The sequence below is a fragment of the Dermacentor silvarum genome, chromosome 8 (assembly GCF_013339745.2).
Source record: "Dermacentor silvarum isolate Dsil-2018 chromosome 8, BIME_Dsil_1.4, whole genome shotgun sequence".
Taxonomy (NCBI): domain Eukaryota; kingdom Metazoa; phylum Arthropoda; class Arachnida; order Ixodida; family Ixodidae; genus Dermacentor; species Dermacentor silvarum.
Window position 1 is genome coordinate 115,958,707 of NC_051161.1, and position 18,005 is coordinate 115,976,711.

General features: G+C 49.4%; 1 protein-coding gene across 1 annotated transcript in view; it reads right to left on the reverse strand.

Moving 5' to 3' along the window:
• Window positions 1-8,048: 8,048 nt before the first annotated feature.
• Window positions 8,049-18,005, reverse strand: part of LOC125947708 (uncharacterized protein ZC84.1-like) — a 36,082-nt gene continuing 26,125 nt past the window's right edge. Inside the window, exons 5-6 of the mRNA XM_049672950.1 lie at window positions 17,572-17,686; window positions 8,049-8,625 (exon numbers count right to left, since the gene is read on the reverse strand). Coding sequence (XP_049528907.1) covers window positions 8,415-8,625; window positions 17,572-17,686 — 326 coding nt within the window. The 3' untranslated portion in view covers window positions 8,049-8,414. The remainder of the gene's footprint in view (window positions 8,626-17,571; window positions 17,687-18,005) is intronic.

Below are 18,005 nucleotides of genomic sequence, written 5' to 3' on the forward strand. Positions count from 1 at the left end.
TGCCGTACGAAGGCGCTTGAAAGGCTAGTATGAGCGAGACGGTCAACGTTAAGCAAAGAGCGCACAAACAAAAGCGTCGTCCGCTAGGCATAGAGCTAATATCACCAACTCTAGAGGAAAAGCTCCCCGTTGCGCCCATGCATTGAAATCGGCAACCGCAAGGGCGGCCGCCATGTTGCTACCCTGTGCAGGCACACAGGTGAAGACGAAGTGATGCGAATCAGACGAGACGTGTCATAAACGCGATTCCTAGCCTCTCTTGTATTGTGGCGCCATCTAGTTCAGGTACCTGCAAACGCCGCCGTTGAGGCACCGTAAATTTTACATCCAAATTTTGTAAATATACATGCGGTTTCACTTTACAAAAATATGCAGAGAAACTTAAGAGTGCTTACGTGTGGGAATGCGAAAGCATTATACCATTTGTAGACCTCGGAACGTCATCAATGCGCTCATTTTTTACACTCGTGACGTGCCACCATGACGTGCCATTGTCTGCGCCGTCACGTGCCTAATGACGCACGCACTAAGCCACTCCTTTATTCAGCCACATGGCTCCGATATGACGTGCGCAATAACGCGCGCAGTAGGCACACACACTTTTAGTAAGCCACTACCGTGGAGCAGCCGCGGCTTCAGGGAAGTGTGCGCGTCTCGCACCGCGGAGGCCCGTGTTCAGTTAACACCCACACCGACATGTACCAGAATTTCTTTTCAAATACGTTAATTTCGTTTGTTTAAAGGAATCTCCCTGAGGAATGTGACGTCAATCAGAGCATTTTGTTACGTGTTTTTACTATTTGCGCCGTCGGCAAGTTTAGTACCATCTGTCGGTCACGCCGACTACGACGGATTTTCGCGTAATGGGGCATATAATTCTTTCGCACTGATGTGTGGAATGAACTTTAAAAGTTGTCCATTCGTATGTGTCAATGCTTGGTGTTACATATAATTTTGAATATTCTTAGTGCTACTAAAGTCAGTCGTAGCAACATGACGGCGCTTTGGCGGTTGCCGCTTTAGTTTGCTAGCTCTATGCTTCTAGGCTGTTCCTTCTTTCAGACGCAACCCCCCATCAACGCCGCATAAACGGGCTGCAAGCGCGCGTTGCCACATGCACGTGTAGCCACCAAGTATCTGCCGGTGGTTCTCAGCCATAGGGAAATTGCTTAACTTCGCGAATAAGACGGGCGCTGTGCTTCGAACTTTGAAAGACACCTTTATTTTTCTTATCTTTTCTCCCCCGATATTATTTATTAATCATATCATAAGAAGCCAACAAACAATTACGCCAAGGACAGCAAAGGGGAAATTACTTGTGCTTTCTAATTGAATTAAAGAAATAATAAATTAATGGAAATGAAAATGGATGAAAAGACAACTGGCCGCAGGTGGGGTAGCTTTATAAACCACTTTTCAGAAAGCAACCATTGAGTAGGTAGTCTTGTCCGTCTGGTATTCCTTTTTTGTCTTGTTCTGCGCACTGTTTGCTTGCAAAACTTATGCCAACTAGCTCACCTAGTCACGTTATTGCTTCTTATTGAGGTGAAGGGGGGGTTCAAATGTTCTCGGGATTAAGAATTTCGGGATACACAGGTTGAAGCGGCTGCACATCTGAAGCAACCGCTTCAGCTGTGCAGCCGCATCAACAACGATATTAGGCTTACTGCGTAAAAGCTTCCACGAAACTAATCTGAGTGGGCGCTTATATTGGAACTATATGTATAGCATCTCAGTGTCGCGGTGTGCCCTTAACCTAGTTTCTGAATACTACGCAACTCCTTTTCCTCGTAGACAAGCAATGGTAGGGTCACTTGCACAAATTTATGTTTACGCCTTCGATGTCGTGTAGTGTCTAATAGATATCGTCATTGTCACGTTGCCTGTCAGGAGCTATAAGTTGCCGACGTCCACCGTATACAGTCGCAGGCGGATGTGTTTTTTTTTTCAATAAGACAGGTTTCTAGCCTTCGATTTTATCAGGATTGAATTAAAAACATATTGCAAAATGCGTCGCCTGACGTTGCACTCGCTATTTGATACAAAATGGTTTCACTGGCGAATCTCTAAAGTGCTGATTGTAGACTTTCTGCGACGCAGTCAAGCCCCCTGGTAGCTTATTGACAGTGGCTTTAGGAACGCTGCTTTTAGCATGCGTGTGAAATTATAACAGCGAATGCGGGGAACATAACATACCGATGATGCTAGCGCCGGCCACTTGCACTTTCATTCCCTCAGGATTCACCGTGGCAGAGTCAGGCTGCGCGGCTTCGCCGGGGCTGATTACACCCGTGGGACTGTTGGGGGGCGTAGCCGGGGTGACTGCGACTGTGGCGCGAGCCTTCCTGGGCGGCGACGACAGCCGGCGCTCAATGGAAGCCATGAGCTTGGCCATGAGTTCGGCGTTCAGGTCGATGGTGGTGTGCAGTGTTGACGCATCGTTTGGGTAGGAGCTGTGGCGACGCCGGCGGAAGCTGCTATCTGTGCCGCCACCCTCTGTGAGCTGCTGCTGGGAAGCCAACTTCATGGCACGAGTGGACGAAATAAACAAGAAACGGTGGTATCGAGGCTTTTTCTCGAATCTATGCACTCTCCCTTTCGATCCCCCCACAACCACTACTAAATTTGCTCGAAGCAGTGATAGTGTAAGCTAGTAGAACTCTGCGGAGTCACCATTTGCGATTGTGTGTCTCTCTTTTACTAGCTATCGCTTCGTATCTTGAGACCCATTACAACATCTCTACAACGTGTTTTTGTCTTTGCCTGCTGTCGCGGTACACTTTTCACTACTTTGAATTTGTTTTGTTCTTTAGAATAAAAGCAAGTGTCTCGTAGATATAACCAGGCATACGACAAAGCCGAAACGTCTCTTACCGCGAGAAAGCATTTTATGATCGTCATCAACGTCATCATTATCATTTATTAATCCTTAAAGATCACTTACGGAGTAATACATAATAGGGGAGGAAATACTTCAGTAAAACACGATTTCAGGGAGCAAAGGTAGAAGTAGCGGACCTCCAGCTCCGTTACGTGACTTGTGGTTCGAGCGGTGTCTCCACTACGTCGAGTGGTCGTGGTGAAGTTGGCATTCAGACAAGCATTAAATTATAGGGTTTTACTTGCCAAAACCAGTTCTGATTATGAGGCACGCCGTAGTGGGGGACTCCGGAAATTTGGACCACCTGGGGTTCTTTAACGTGCACCTAAATCTAAGTACACGGGTGTTTTCGCATTTCGCCCCCATTGAAATGCGGCCGCCGTGGCCGGGATTCGATCCCGCGACCTCGTGCTCAGCAGCCCAACACCATAGCCACTGAGCAACCACGGCGGGTACAGACAAGCATTGCTGGGCTTCCAATCCTAAGGGCGCCCTTGCGTTTTTATCTAGTATTTTTGAAGAAGCTCGCGTGAAGGTCTCCACTCTGTCCAGTTGGCATCCAATCAGTGTAAGCCCGAGAACTGTTCGTGAAACAGCTATCGTAAAGTTATTGTAGGAGCCTTATTTTTGGTGGCGCCTGATACGTTGGTGTTCGAGCCATGTGGTATCGAAAATTGACTACACCTAATTACAAGACATTTTGTTATGGGGCATGGAGACGATCAGAAACAAAAGCTCGAGCATGAAAAAGGAAACAGGTCACGGCAGGCTGCACTGTCACCAAGTGTATTTACGTGGCAGTGGTAGTGTGTGCACTAACACACCTTGCTTGCTATTACTTTTCTCTTATGTTCCAGATGACTTTCGACAGGTTATTATTGGACAGTGTAAGTCAAAAACCTCTTTCAACGCTTTCAAGAGCTTTCAATCGTTTGATTTGATTGAAATAGACGCACGCCCAACCCATTCTCGATTATATCAAGCAGCGAAATACCACAAAAAAAAAAAATGACACACGGCACACGTGTATATATCGTTACGGTTTATGCATTTCAGTTTAAGATATGTGTTACTGTTTGTCCTGAATGCGGCTTGGCTGGTCCGTTATTCTTTTCAAACTCTCTGTCTCGGCATATGTTGGAAAGGAGAAGAAATCTTCATAGAAAAGAACAGTAACCGAAGCTGCAACTTGGCCAAGTCGTGCTTAAGATGAAGACGACGAGCCCAACGTTTGTGGTTCCTAAAATGCGGAGCATTTTAGGGGCCCGGGCTGTCAGCGTCTAATGTGTCATGTCGTCACGCTCAGAAAACACACGCGCAAAACAAGGCCAAAACATGCCAATACCAGCGCAAAACCGGGTAAAATTGAACTAACTAAATTCAGAATAATATAAAATACAGGAATACACATGAATTTATCGAATGAACAGAAATACGTTAAAATCGCTTCTAACACACCTGGATAGCACACAAGAGAGGGCGCCACCATGCTTCTAACATGCCACGGCCGCCTGGATCGGCGCGCGCGGTGGGGTTGCTACCCTGCCGCGCGCGTCGATCCAGGCGGCCGTGAACATGCCCGACTGATACCCGCGAAGCGCAAGAGAGGGCGCCACCACCCCACAAATCGAACGATTCCGCTCGCCGCTCCAGCGTCTCATGACAGTGCGACATCTGGAAGGAGAGGAGGAGCGGGCCTAGAAAAGCCATTCCCACGCTCCAGGACGCACTTTCCCGCCATGGACGCCGAGCAGCAAGCACGCTGAGAGCGAAAGCAGGTGCTCGCCCGTGAAAGACAGCGCCGACGCACGGCTGATCAAGCGCCGACACAAGACAAAAGGCAAACACAAGGGAAACAACGGCGAATCACTGTACCGCGCTTCCCCAGCTTTCACGTTGAGTGGAAGTGCATTACCGCCGAGTTTACCATTGCATGGGCACCAAGCTTTAGATGCGACGCAGCTTATGGCGGGGGCTTTGTCCGTCCCTCCTTCCGTCCCGCGGCGTCCCACACACCTACAGCGCATGCGCGTCCCCTCCTCCTCTCTCTCCTCTCCTACGTTCCCCCCTTTCTCTCCACTAGGAATCCTCTAGGGAGCGGCGCGCACGACAGGTGCTGCGACAGCTGCATACTCCGCTGGGGGCGCCACGGTAGTTCCGCAGTGTGAAAATGACGGAGCGCGCGGGCGCCTCATTCTCTCTCCTGTGCTGCGCCGCGATGAGCGCTCGGGCCGCTGCCGCGAAACGGGAGCGGCGACGTGGCGATCCCGAACTTCGGGCTCGCGAAGCCGAAAGGAAACGTGAACGGCGGTAAGCGGACCCTGAACTCCGGGCTCGGGAAGCCGAATCGCGACATACAGCCACGCGCCCTTCGTACTTGTGGGTGATTTCAACGTGGACATAACGACGAACGATTGGCTGGTCCAGCACATGCTAGACGTGTGCTCGTTGCGATGCATTTCCTACGACCACAAACAACCTACCACCATTAGGAGAACGTGCATAGACCTGATCTTCGCAAACTTCAGAATGAAAACTCTAGAACAGCAACCCTTGACGCTACACTTCACCGACCACAAGGGAGTCGTCTTTAAAGCGCCGCGTGCACCGACGCTAGGAATCGCATACGGTCTCTAAATAAATAAACAGGCAACCACCACGTTCTCTCTCTCTTCTCTTATACATTCTCATTCGTCCTCTCAATAAAATTACACCATCTCCCGCTCAAGCTAACCATCTCCCCGCTGCTTCGCATCCACACATGGTCCCCTTTAGTGGGAGATTGAGTAATTTTTTTATACACTGTACAGATATTTAGGTGCTTTTAGCGGTTACGCATGTACTCACAGCGACAGAGAAAAGTCAGACAGATTATAAAATGTTAAAATAAATACTTGAAGGCAAGTATATCGCTAAAAAGGGGAAACTGCAGCTCAGCATATGTAGAAGCGCGGTCCATGTTGCACTTTATAGGAAGGACGCTTGTGACCTGTGCAGCGAACGTATGTTATTTCTTGGTTTTCCGAAGTAGACGCCTCCATTTTTAACGGTATAGTGACATGGCCCGGACAGAACGAATATAAAGAAAGAACTAAAACTGCTGAAAACTACGAAATGACTACAAACGGCCTGGACAGCCAAGCCTACTAATCTTGATGTAGCAGTGCTTTTTTAAACCTTTCAGTGCCGCTGGCGTAGCGGTACGTTTCCGAGTTTCTGTCCCGCCATGCCACTGGCGTTCCCGTACGCTGTAGTTGCGCCATCTGTTTTATATTTCTGGAAGCATATTTGCTCATCTCACTGGGTTAGTTTAGTCAGTGTTTTTGTTGGCTTGCTCCACAACGCGTCCCTTCGTGGGCACTGTTCCGCCGCTCCAAGAGCGCATCTGAATATGGAGGGGTGGTTCCCGGATTTTGTGCACCATCACCGCAATGATTCTTTATTCAAATATTCGCGCCGGAGCGCAAAGCCACCACACCTTCATGCTTCAGCTATCTGTCGTATGTTATATAAGTTATCTTTTGTTGTTGTTTTTAGCTCAGACACGGCGGTGCTGTCGCGGAAGCGTGCGCATCAGGACGAAACCAGGTAGGACATGAAAAACTAACAATGTGATGACGACCATATTAAGGAACGTATTTACCATTATCCGGGACATTTTTCCCTTCTGCCTAACCGAAAATAAACAGTTGTGTTCGTTTTGTAATATTCTGGAAGAAAAAAACTCGACACTGGCGATGCGTCAGCTCCGAAAAAAAAAACGACACTGAAGAGGTTGGTCCACTGGCAATACAGAAGTTCAGCGCCTTGGAACACCCTATTATTCTTCCTCGCTTACTGCTGCGCATAAAACAATGTTCCTGTGTATGGTTCAAGTATTCCAGTGTCTTCTGAGCTCGAACTCTTGCGGAGAGATAAATTTGTCTTTTTCAGTGTCACGCTATATTTCTCACTCCTATGATTTAACATCTTTCTGTTATCTTAAACATCTGCTCGCCTTGAGCGCTTCGTCGCTTTTTGACAGCACGATTCTTCACCCTGCATAGTGGACTGCTGCTCCATACATCATGATGATCCAAAGATACAAAATGCAAGGAAAGCTCTCCTGTTTAGTTTTGACACCAACACGGCGTGCGTGGTCGTACACCGTTGAGTACGCCACCACAAAGCTGACTTTAGTTTTGACACCAACACGGCGCGCGTGGTCGTACACCGTCGAGTACGCCACCACAAAGCTGTCTTTAGTTTTGACACCAACACGGCGCGCGTGGTCGTACACCGTCGAGTACGCCACCACAAAGCTGTCTTTAGTTTTGACACCAACACGGCGCGCGTGGTCGTACACCGTCGAATACGCCACCACAAAGTTGTCTTTAGTTTTGACACCAACACGGCGCGCGTGGTCGTACACCGTCGAGTACGCCACCACAAAGCTGTCTTTAGTTTTGACACCAACACGGCGCGCGTGGTCGTACACCGTCGAGTACGCCACCACAAAGCTGTCTTTAGTTTAGACACCAACACGGCGCGCGTGGTCGTACACCGTCGAGTACGCCACCACAAAGCTGTCTTTAGTTTTGACACCAACACGGCGCGCGTGGTCGTACACCGTTGAGTACGCCACCACAAAGCTGTCTTTAGTTTAGACACCAACACGGCGCGCGTGGTCGTACACCGTCGAGTACGCCACCACAAAGCTGTCTTTAGTTTTGACACCAACACGGCGCGCGTGGTCGTACAACGTTGAGTACGACACCACAAAGCTGTCTTTAGTTTATACACCAACACGGCGCGCATGGTCGTACACCGTCGAGTACGCCACCACAAAGCTGTCTTTAGTTTTGACACCAACACGGCGCGCGTGGTCGTACACCGTTGAGTACGCCACCACAAAGCTGTCTTTAGTTTTGACACCAACACGGCGCGCGTGGTCGTACACCGTTGAGTACGCCACCACAAAGCTGTCTTTAGTTTAGACACCAACACGGCGCGCGTGGTCGTACACCGTCGAGTACGCCACCACAAAGCTGTCGTGCTTGCGGGTGCGTTGACCTGAAGAACTGGGAATCTGAGTAGCGCTGAAAGACCAAGGAAGTACATAAGATGCAACACATAGGTCGACATCCAAGTGTTTATTTCGAAAACGTACACAATTTTATATGGGTCACAAACAGGGCATAATACCATGCGAGGCTTGGCGCGCGTACATGACCATTCAATAATTCCAGTTCCTTAACAAATATCGACCGGGGTGCCGTGCTCACACCGTTGCCTACTGAACTTAGCAGATTTGCTGCTTCAGTTACCTCACGTGTTAGCTGCTCTCTGGCTCCACCAACGACGCCGCAGTTTTATAACATAGACGTGCACGCCCACATTCGTTGCAATGAACAGCGAGTCAAGTATCGGAAGATTTTCCCATACGCCAACGTTGTGCTCCCGCAGCCGGTAATTGAGGCACTGTCCAGTTCGGTCCACGCACTCAGATTCCCAGTATGGCAGGTAAACTAGCCTTGGACCGAAGAAGATTCGATCAGGGGCTGTGTACCTCCTGCCTGAATCGAACGCCAGGCTTGGCCATGTTGTCCGAGCTGTCGGTGGTGGCCACGGGGCCACCCGATTCAACTTGCTTGTGGTCGTCCGTGAGGGCGGCCGTGTACATTCCGCTGCTGGGGTCAATGCTCCGGTCAACCACCAGTGGCACCCGCTGCTCGTCCACTGGCATACCGTGGCCCCACAGAACGCTGCATTACGGAAAATGAAGATCGAGCGGGAGCCTTACCACAGTGGGTGGTCCTCGTGCGGGCTTAAATGAATATATATATACTGCTACAAAGGCAAGCTACGACCATTCCTCAGTTGCGAGTCAGCGCCGGTGTGTGCCTATTTATTATTTTTTCTTCCTCGTAAAATTGCGATGTTCTTTCGCTATGCAGCCATATTAGAAATAAAGGTCCGCAAAAACTGTGTTGTCTGTGATGGATACCTAATTCAGGTACTATATGTTCCTTGCACTGATTTCACCGTGGCCGCCACCTTTGGGCATCGTAATGTCTAGAAGCTCCGTGAACAAGACACGTGAAAGCACGACATACGCGTGTTGCGTCAAGCGAAAAACTTATAACAGTGATAATACTGTGAAAAACTGCCACTGTAGAAAGACAGAGCAATGTACGTGCGATAATATGGTGCACTGACGTCACCGTGGACGCCATGTTCGGGTACTACCATGGTGAGAAGCTGCATTCATGATGTCACGTGAGAATTATCTACAGTAAATTAAGTTGCTGGTCTTCAATCCGCTCATCAACCCATTTTGCAACACGCCGCTGTTGTTTGGTGCGATTATAAGCAGTGTAATCTCAACAAAATTGAATGAGTGTGAAAGAGGGCAGTCCCGTTTTTCCGTACAGTGTGGGAAAAGGTGGGCAGCCTTTTCGGAAATTTTGATGGCTGCACGCCGCTAAATATATTTGTCTACCGTGTCCCCAGCGACTACACAAACGCTTATGAAGTTCAAGAAATGTTTCAGCATCTCCTTAGAGTACAGATGTTCAAGCTACACCAAAAACATATTTGACACGTTCAGACTAGCATACAGTCGCTTACACAAGTTCATAGAAAACAGTTTGCATTACGCTATGCGTTGCTCTAATCTTTTAGTTTAACGTACGGCAACGGAAATACAAAAAAAAAAAACCGGAAGCAGGCATATAACGCCATCTGGGGAGTCGCTACTCGAACTTGACGAAGACAAACCAATGGATTTACCCAAACCTGTTTGTTTCTACGCTGACGCACCTCGTAAGGACTACGCGCGCAGGAAGTGGCGAACAATCTCAAAACTTGATCGGGTTGACCGCTCATAAGAGGGAAACTCGGGTGATTTGAGACGAACCGGTAGCTTAATGCATTAACTTGTCGTCGTTTTAAGCGTTTATTAGGCGAAAAGCAAACCAAATGTATATTGCCAATGCTTCTCATCAACCATAGCGAGAGCACACCCATCAAGCGCGATCCATGGGTACCAACAGGTTGGCAACGCTATTTACATCAACCCCGGAAAGACCGAACACCATTTCACATCACGAAAAATTACAACAGCTAATTTACCAAATATTCTGCCACGGAGAGTACACTCATACAAAAAAATGAGAAACAAACTATGGAGTATTCTTTGAGCTACACCTAAATAAACCTGCAATACTTGAATACACAGTTTCACATCAAAAAAAGAATTCATTATTTTGGGGCTATAGGGAGTATACTCGCGCAAGAAAAGGCAATTAAATGTTTTATTTATTTATTTGAAGATGTATTGGAGGCACACACATTGTTTTTGGTGATTCGGCTGATGGCGTAAGAATGCATCACAAAGGCATTCCTAGGACTCAAAGGCAATCTCAGAGTAAACATAATTATTATAGTACATAATTTATTAGTAATTGGGATGCTAAGTACCCGCAAACGAAATCTCGCTCCAGCGTATCAAAAACGCTACTGAGGGATATCCGTTACGTTTATAGCGCCTAAATTTAAATTTTCAGTCATCAAACTCAGCGTACCGAAAATGATACGTTCGGCTTTGAGGGGTTAAACCAGCAGCGTACGTTAACATAGCGTCCTTGATTCACAGAAACTGGACTACGTATAGACAGCAATTGCAGTAAGGAGAAAGTTTCTTCTTACTTAAGCATATCACTCAAATACATTGGTTTTCGTGGATATTACGAAAGTATCTAATATATTATAGCAATATAACTCTTGATTGACACATTCGCTGGTCAATAGCGAAGTCATTGCAATCATTTATTACCGTCCCCCACCATCAAAAAAAAAAAAAATAACACCGCATATCCACGAAGTGAATGATGATGAGTGGGCGAAGCACCGGGGGATCATTCGTGTAATCGTGAATCCCCAGACGCCGGCAAGTGGACCAGAAGGCGGCGAGAGCGCGGAAAGCGGCGGCAAAACGCCGGAAGCGTTTTCTACCTGAGGTTGGTGGCGCCGATGCTCGGTTCATCTGTTCATGTTACGGTTCATGTTACTGCATGCTCGGTGCATGCAGTAACATGCAAGCGCTATGTTAGGGTGGTGACAACATTAAATGTTGACCGTTATTTACTGCCAAATTTGGCGGGTAGCCATTTTGGGCCCCAGTATTTTTGCCTTTTTTTGTCACGCTCTGATGTACTCATGTTGGCAGACGATCTATAGATTCCTTTAATTTAGTTTCGCGTTAATGCGCACAAGAAACGTGCGTACATCTTTATTATACTATTTGCCTTTTCCTTTTATTTGAACACATCAAACTTACTTTTCCTATTGCATGTCGTGCGACACATATAAAGCAACAAGTTAAAAGGCACGATGGCGTGCTCGTGGTAATATTATCTCACGCCAAGAATGTGAACTGCATTATGCCTTGTCGTTGCCTTACAGTTGTACATAATATATTGTCGCGGGCGAAACAACAGAGCCAGCCAGAAGTCCACGTCTTTACTGGAACCAGACCAAAAAGAAGAACGTTCTCTTCTTCTTCCAACCCCCAAGCGTGTACGTGCCACAGCAGATGGCTCACATGTGACGGCATGTGCCATTACCCCCTCTCCTAAAGAAGCATCGTCTCGATACTGTAAATGAAGGTAAAAATATATAAAAAATGAGGGTGACAATATAAACCACAGAAAACTGTCGTAACGCGAAAGAACAATCTGCTGCTGTGAAAGGAACAAAAGTAAAAAAAAAAAACACAGAACACAACGAAAACGAAGAAAAAAACAAAAAAAAAGAACAGCGTAAGTCGTCAATGTATTATAGTCACTCGACGGTCGAGTCACGGCGCGAAAAATATGGTTTTAGTCTTGAAACATGAAACACTTCAGTTTGAGGAAGCCGACGGGATTTCTTAGGGTGCCTTCTGGGAGAGCCTCGTAGGTAACGACACTGAGTCGCCGTACAATCTTGTAGGGACCGAAGTAGCGACGCAGCAACTTTTCTGACCGGCCCCACTGTCGGATGGGGGTCGATACCCACACTTGATCGCCAGAATTGTAGGCAACCTCTCGGTGGCGAAGGTTGTAGCGCCGTGCGTCTGCGGTTTGGCGACACTGAACACGGCATCGCGCGAGTTGACGGGCCTCCTCGGCGAGCTGGGCGAACATGGCCGCATCCGTGTAAAACATTCCCAAGTTGTAGGGAAGGAGCATGGCGTCGAGCATCGTGGTGACCTCTCGACCGTGCACTAAGTGAAACGGTGTGAAGCCTGTACTTTCTTGAATTGCGGTATTGTACGCAAAAGGGACGTAAGGAAGGATATCGTCCCAGTTCTTGTGGTCAATAGCCACATACATTGATAGCATATCCGCGATTGTCTTGTTCAGGCGTTCAGTCAGTCCATTCGTTTGGGGGTGATAAGCACGTCGTTTTGCGATGTGCAGTGCCACTTAGCCTCAAGACTCACTGTAACATCTCGGCGGTGAAAGCTGTCCCACGATTCGTAATGACGACAGCTGTCGCTCCGTGACGGAGGACAATGCTGTGCACGAAAAAATGGGTGATCTCTGCTGCGGTAGCTTTTGGGGGTGCCTTTGTTTCGCAGTACCGTGTTATGTAATCGGTAGCAACCACAATCCACTGGTTGCCGGACGAAGACGAGGGGAATGATCGCAGCAAGTCCATACCAATCTGATGAAATGACCTCTGCGGTATTGCTACTGGTTGTAGCCGTCCTGCTGGCCGCGCAGGTGGAGTCTTACGTCGTTGGCAATCGCGACATGTGCGAACGTACTGCTTCACAGTCTTGGCGAGATGTGGCCAGTAGTGAGAGCGGCGAATTCGTTCCAACGTGCGTGTGTACCCTAGGTGTCCGGACGATGGTTCGTCGTGACAGGCACGTAAAATATCGTCACGAAGCGAGGTCGGCGCAACTAGCAGGTATGTAGCTTGCGTATGGTCAAAGTTATTATAAAGGACGCCATCCGGGAAACAAAAGGAGGCTAGCGCGCGTGGGAAACTTCGAGGAAGACTTGACGTGCGCCCTTCCAGATAGTCAATGAGAGGACTGAGCTCCAAGTCGTCGCGCTGTTGTTGAGCCGTGTCTGTTACTGATACGGCAGAAAGAAAACTGTCGTCCTCTTCAAGGTCAGCGGGGGCACTTCCGACTGGTGCACGTGAGAGACAGTCAGCGCCGGTGTGTTTGCGTCCTGACTTGTGAACGATGGTGACGTCAAATTCTTGCAGTCGAAGGCTCCATCGCGCCAGGCGACCTGAGGGATCTTTGAGATTCGCGAGCCAGCAAAGCGAATGGTGGTCGCTGACTACTCTGAATGGGAGACCGTACAAGTATGGCCAAAACTTTATGGCCCAGACAACGGCTAAGCATTCTTTTTCTGTGGTAGAGTAGTTTTTCTCAGCAGCGGATAGCGTTCGGCTGGCATAGGCCATCACACGCTCTATGTCATTTTGCCACTGAACCAAGGGAGCTCCAAGGGAGCTCCAAGGGCGACGTTGCTGGCGTCTGTGTGCAACTCAGTGTCAGCGGTCTCGTCAAAGTGACCGAGTACAGGGGGGGGCTGGAGAAGGTTTCGCAGGGTATCGAATGCGAGGCACTGATCCTGACCCCAAACAAACGGGATGCCTTCCTTTGTAAGTTGGTTGAGGGGTTCAGCGACTTTAGAGAAATGTTTGACAAAACGTCGGTAGTACGCACAGAGCCCCAGAAATCGGCGTAGATCGCGCTTATTTGTTGGCACGGGAAATGAGGCGACGGCGCTCGTTTTCTCTGGGTCTGGGCGGATGCCGGCATGGCTCACAACGTGACCTAAAAACTTCAGTTCTTCGTATCCAAAATGACATTTTTCGGGTTTTATAGAAAGTCCAGCTGTTCGAATTGCCTGAAGAACTGTCTGAAGGCGCTGGACGTGCTGTGCAAACGTGTCCGAAAAGACCACCACGTCGTCGAGGTAAACGAGACACGATTGGCCATTTCACCCCAGAGAGAACCGTGTCCATCATTCTTTGAAAAGGAGCTGGCGCTGAGCATAAACCAAAAGGAAGCACCTTGAACTCGTAGAGGCCGTCAGGAGTAATAAAAGCTGTCTTTTCACGATCACGCGCGTCAACAGAGATTTGCCAGTAGCCACTGCGTAAATTCATGGAAGAAAAGTAGCGAGCGTTGCGTATACGATCCAAGGAGTCATCTATTCGGGGCAGGGGGTAAACGTCTTTCTTCGTGATCTTATTTAATTTTTGATAATCCACGCAAAAGCGCAAGGTACCATCTTTCTTTTTTACTAACACAACTGGTGAAGCCCAGGGACTGGTCGATGGCTGGATGACGTCATCTTTAAGCATCTGCTGAACTTGATGACGTATAGCATCTTGTTCCTTTTGCGATACCCTATAGACATGTTGTCGAACGGGCCTTTCGGTATGTTCGGTAATGATACGATGCTGGGCAAGCGGCATCTGGTTAACCTTCGTCGTTGTAGCGAAACAATGTAGAAAACAATCGAGTACGTCCAGAAGCCTTTCTCGTTCTTCTGGTGGTAGGCTCGGGTTCACATCGAGAGTGCTCGTAAACGCCTTGGCAGAATGGTCACACGGCGAAGGAGCAGCTAATACTGGTGCACCATTGACGTCGGCAATTTTCGCAAAGTATGCAATCGCGGTGCGTTTTGGAAGATGTAGATATTCCTCACTGAAGTTCGTGACCAGCAGGTGAGCCTGTCTGTTTCGAGGCTGAATAACTCCTCTGGCAACGCATATTTGTTGTGCAAGGAGGAAAGACAAATTTGCCTCCGAAATTGCAGCGTGGGGAACGTCCTGATCACATTCCACACCAACAAAGAGGCTGCTGCGAGGGGGCAGAGTCACGGATTCATCGGACACACGTAGCACGGTCTTCGGTACTTGGGTGATGTTGTCAGCTTCAGAAGGAAAAGGGTCCGAACGACTCCAGGAACTCACGTAAGTCAATGATTCCGCCGTATTCACAAACAAAGTCCATTCCAAGGATTATTGGGCGCGAGCACACAGGTAATAGGAGGAAAGACCACGTGAACGTCGACGCACGGATTCGAATACGTGCCGTCCACATTCCAGTTGGCATCACCAGATGGCCACCTGCCGTGCGTAACTGGGGCCTTTTCCATGGCGTGGTGACTTTCCTCAATTTAGAGACCAGTGCGCCGCTCATAACAGAATAATCGGCACCGGTGTCGACGAGGCCAGTGACAGCATGATTATCAACAACTATGGCGATGTCGGCAGAAATAATCTTAGTACTGTAGGAAAATAAAGAAAAACCGGAACGATCGCCGTCGGGTCCTTGTGTCGAGGGAGGTTCTTGGAATGTTCGTTGGAAAGCGACTTCATCCCCAGAAGTCGCGATTCCTAGTTTCCCATGTGGGGACTCGGTGAGCGGTTCCTTAGGGGAGCGTAAGACGATGAGGGCAAGCTAGGTGACACGGACCGGCGAGGTGATGGTGATCGCGATTGGCGGCGCTGAATAGTCGATGGAATTCGCTGGCCCGTCAGATACGCTTCGATTTCGCGGGGACGCTCACCGTAACGTGGGCACCGCGCGCCGGGATGGAAGCCGCGGAGACCTAGCTGGCGGTACTGGCAGTCGCGGTACACGTGACCCGCTTCGCCACAGTGGTAGCATAGCGGACGGTTATCCGACGAGCGCCATACACTTGCCTTAGTAGCGCTCTGTCTTGAGTGATCAGGTGGTCGATACGTAGGTACGCTCGGGTACCTTGAGCCGGATAGCGTATGCGAAGAGGTGTCCGGGAACAGATGTGTACCCTGGTCCACTGTACGCATGATGGGATCTGTAGATGGTGGTGCAGGAGCCCTCAATGCCACTGCATATGTTAGCAGAGGGACCTCAGGTCTTGACCGCCTGTCTGATTTCACTCCGGATGACGTCCGAAAGTGCTGTCATGGGTGGTTGGGGTCTCACTGGTGCCACTGCTTGGAGCTGCCGCAGTTCGTCACACACAACGCTTCGCATGAAGTCTGCGAGGGCCTGCTTCTCGCTGTCGAACCCAAGAGAGCACGCAGTAGCCGTGATGTCGTGGCGTTCGTACTGTGACGACCACTGCTGGAGAGTACGCTCCATCGTGCTTGCCTCACTCAGGAACTCGGCCACAGTTCTTGGTGGATTGCGTACGAGTCCGGCGAAAAGCTGTTCCTTGACTCCACGGATTAAATGTCGCACCTTCTTTTCCTCGGGCATTGCAAGGTCTGCGCGTCTGAAAAGACGAAGCATGTCCTCGACAAGCATCGAGACTCTCTCGTTGGGCCGCTGGTTCCTAGAAGAGATGGCTTGTTCAGCTTTCCTTTCTTTCGGCGTTGCGGTACTCATCGCAGAGCTGTCGACTAAACTCGTGCCATGTCGCAAAGGAACCCTCATGGTTCTCATACCATGTTTTCTCAGAGTCTTCTAGCGCGAAGTAAACTATTCGCAGCTTGCGAACATCACCCCACTCGTTGATGCTGGCAACCCGATCGAAGTGGTCCAGCCAGTCTTCAACATCTTCAAAAGTGTCTCCGTGGAAGGGTCTGGGCGTCTGTGGCGCATGAAAAACATGCGGGAGAGAATACTGGCAATCGTCGGTTTGGCTCGCCTGGTTTGTAGTGGTCGTTGACATTGTTGTTTCTAGTCTCGACGACAAGGGAACGAATTCGGGTGGTAGTCCTTGCAGGTGGCGGCTGCTTCTTGCTGTGGGAGCTGTGGCTGTCTGTGAGGTGCTAGCAGTGACGGCGGAAACTTCGGATCGAAGGTGCATTTACCCAGCACCTCCACCAGTAATGTCGCGGGCGAAACAACAAAGCCAGCCAGAATTCCACGTCTTTACTGGAATCAGAGCAAAAAGAAGAACGTTCTCTTCTTCTTCCAACCCCCAAGCGTGCACGTGCCACAGCAGATGGCTCATATGTGACGGCATGTGCCAATATAAAGGGTTTTTCGAATTGTGCTGTAATAAAGACTGTCCTTACTAGTCTGTTTAACTAAAACGTAGACGTGCCGTGTACGGCGCTCAGAAGCGCCATTTTTCTCTGGTTGCTGAGGCCAAAGTTTATTGAAAGAAGTTAATTAATTTCGCGTCACCAAGGGTTGCGGGAAATGTGGTCTGTCACCTGGTCTTTCGCCATTTTGTGCCCCAGATTTAACCCGCCAATTTAGCTGGCGGCGGGAAGTGCCCTTACAAAGGCTGTCCCCACCCTAAAACAGCGCTTGCATGTAGGCTGCGTAGGTTCAAGCGCGAGCTTCGCGAGCCCTAAGCTCCGGGTCCGCCAGCCGGCGTTGCCTTACTGCTGCAGCCTTGCGAGCACTCAGCTCCCGGTCCGCATGCCGGCGTCGCCGTGCTGCAGCAGCTTTGCGAGCCCTCGACTCCGCTTGCAGTTGAGCCGCCACTCTCGCCTTTTCATCCATAGCGGGCGCGCCGTTATCAGAAGCGACCGTTATCATCCATTGCTGAGGCGAGAAAGAGAGCGCGCGTCGGGAACAAACGCCCTTGTGCACCGCAGCGCCCCTAGCGGACTCCGTGCAAACCAGAGCTACAAACCAGTGCTAGGGGGGTAGAGAACGCTCGGCCGTAAGGTGCTTCGCCCCTGAAAGGAAAGCATGCTAACACAGAGGGCAATAGGAATAACAATGTAGTTGTTGCTCTCACTCTTGGTAACGCTGCGTTATGACGCTGCAGAATGCGAGCAGCACGATGGAAACCATGACGAACACCACGATGCACGGAAACACGTACGCCGCGACGATCTTCCAATGCGTGTCACCTGCATGTCAGTGGAGAAGTGAACAAGGTATATCCCTTCTTGTTACTGAAGTACCCGGTAAACCAGAATACAGGTCGACCCCTGACCTTGAAATGACGAGACGACGACTCACAATGGGCTACAGACCGCTATATAAGACGTGGGGCGACATTATCTGTGTCTTTTAGAGGAAAAATCTCGACCTATATTCAGGCCTATACAGAAGTTATCTGATGCTTATTGTGCTCTAATAGGATGCGAAACAATGTGAAGTAGGAGCAGGACAGGAAGGAACTTTCCGATTTCGGGCCACCATTTTGCAGCGATGCCCTTTTCTATG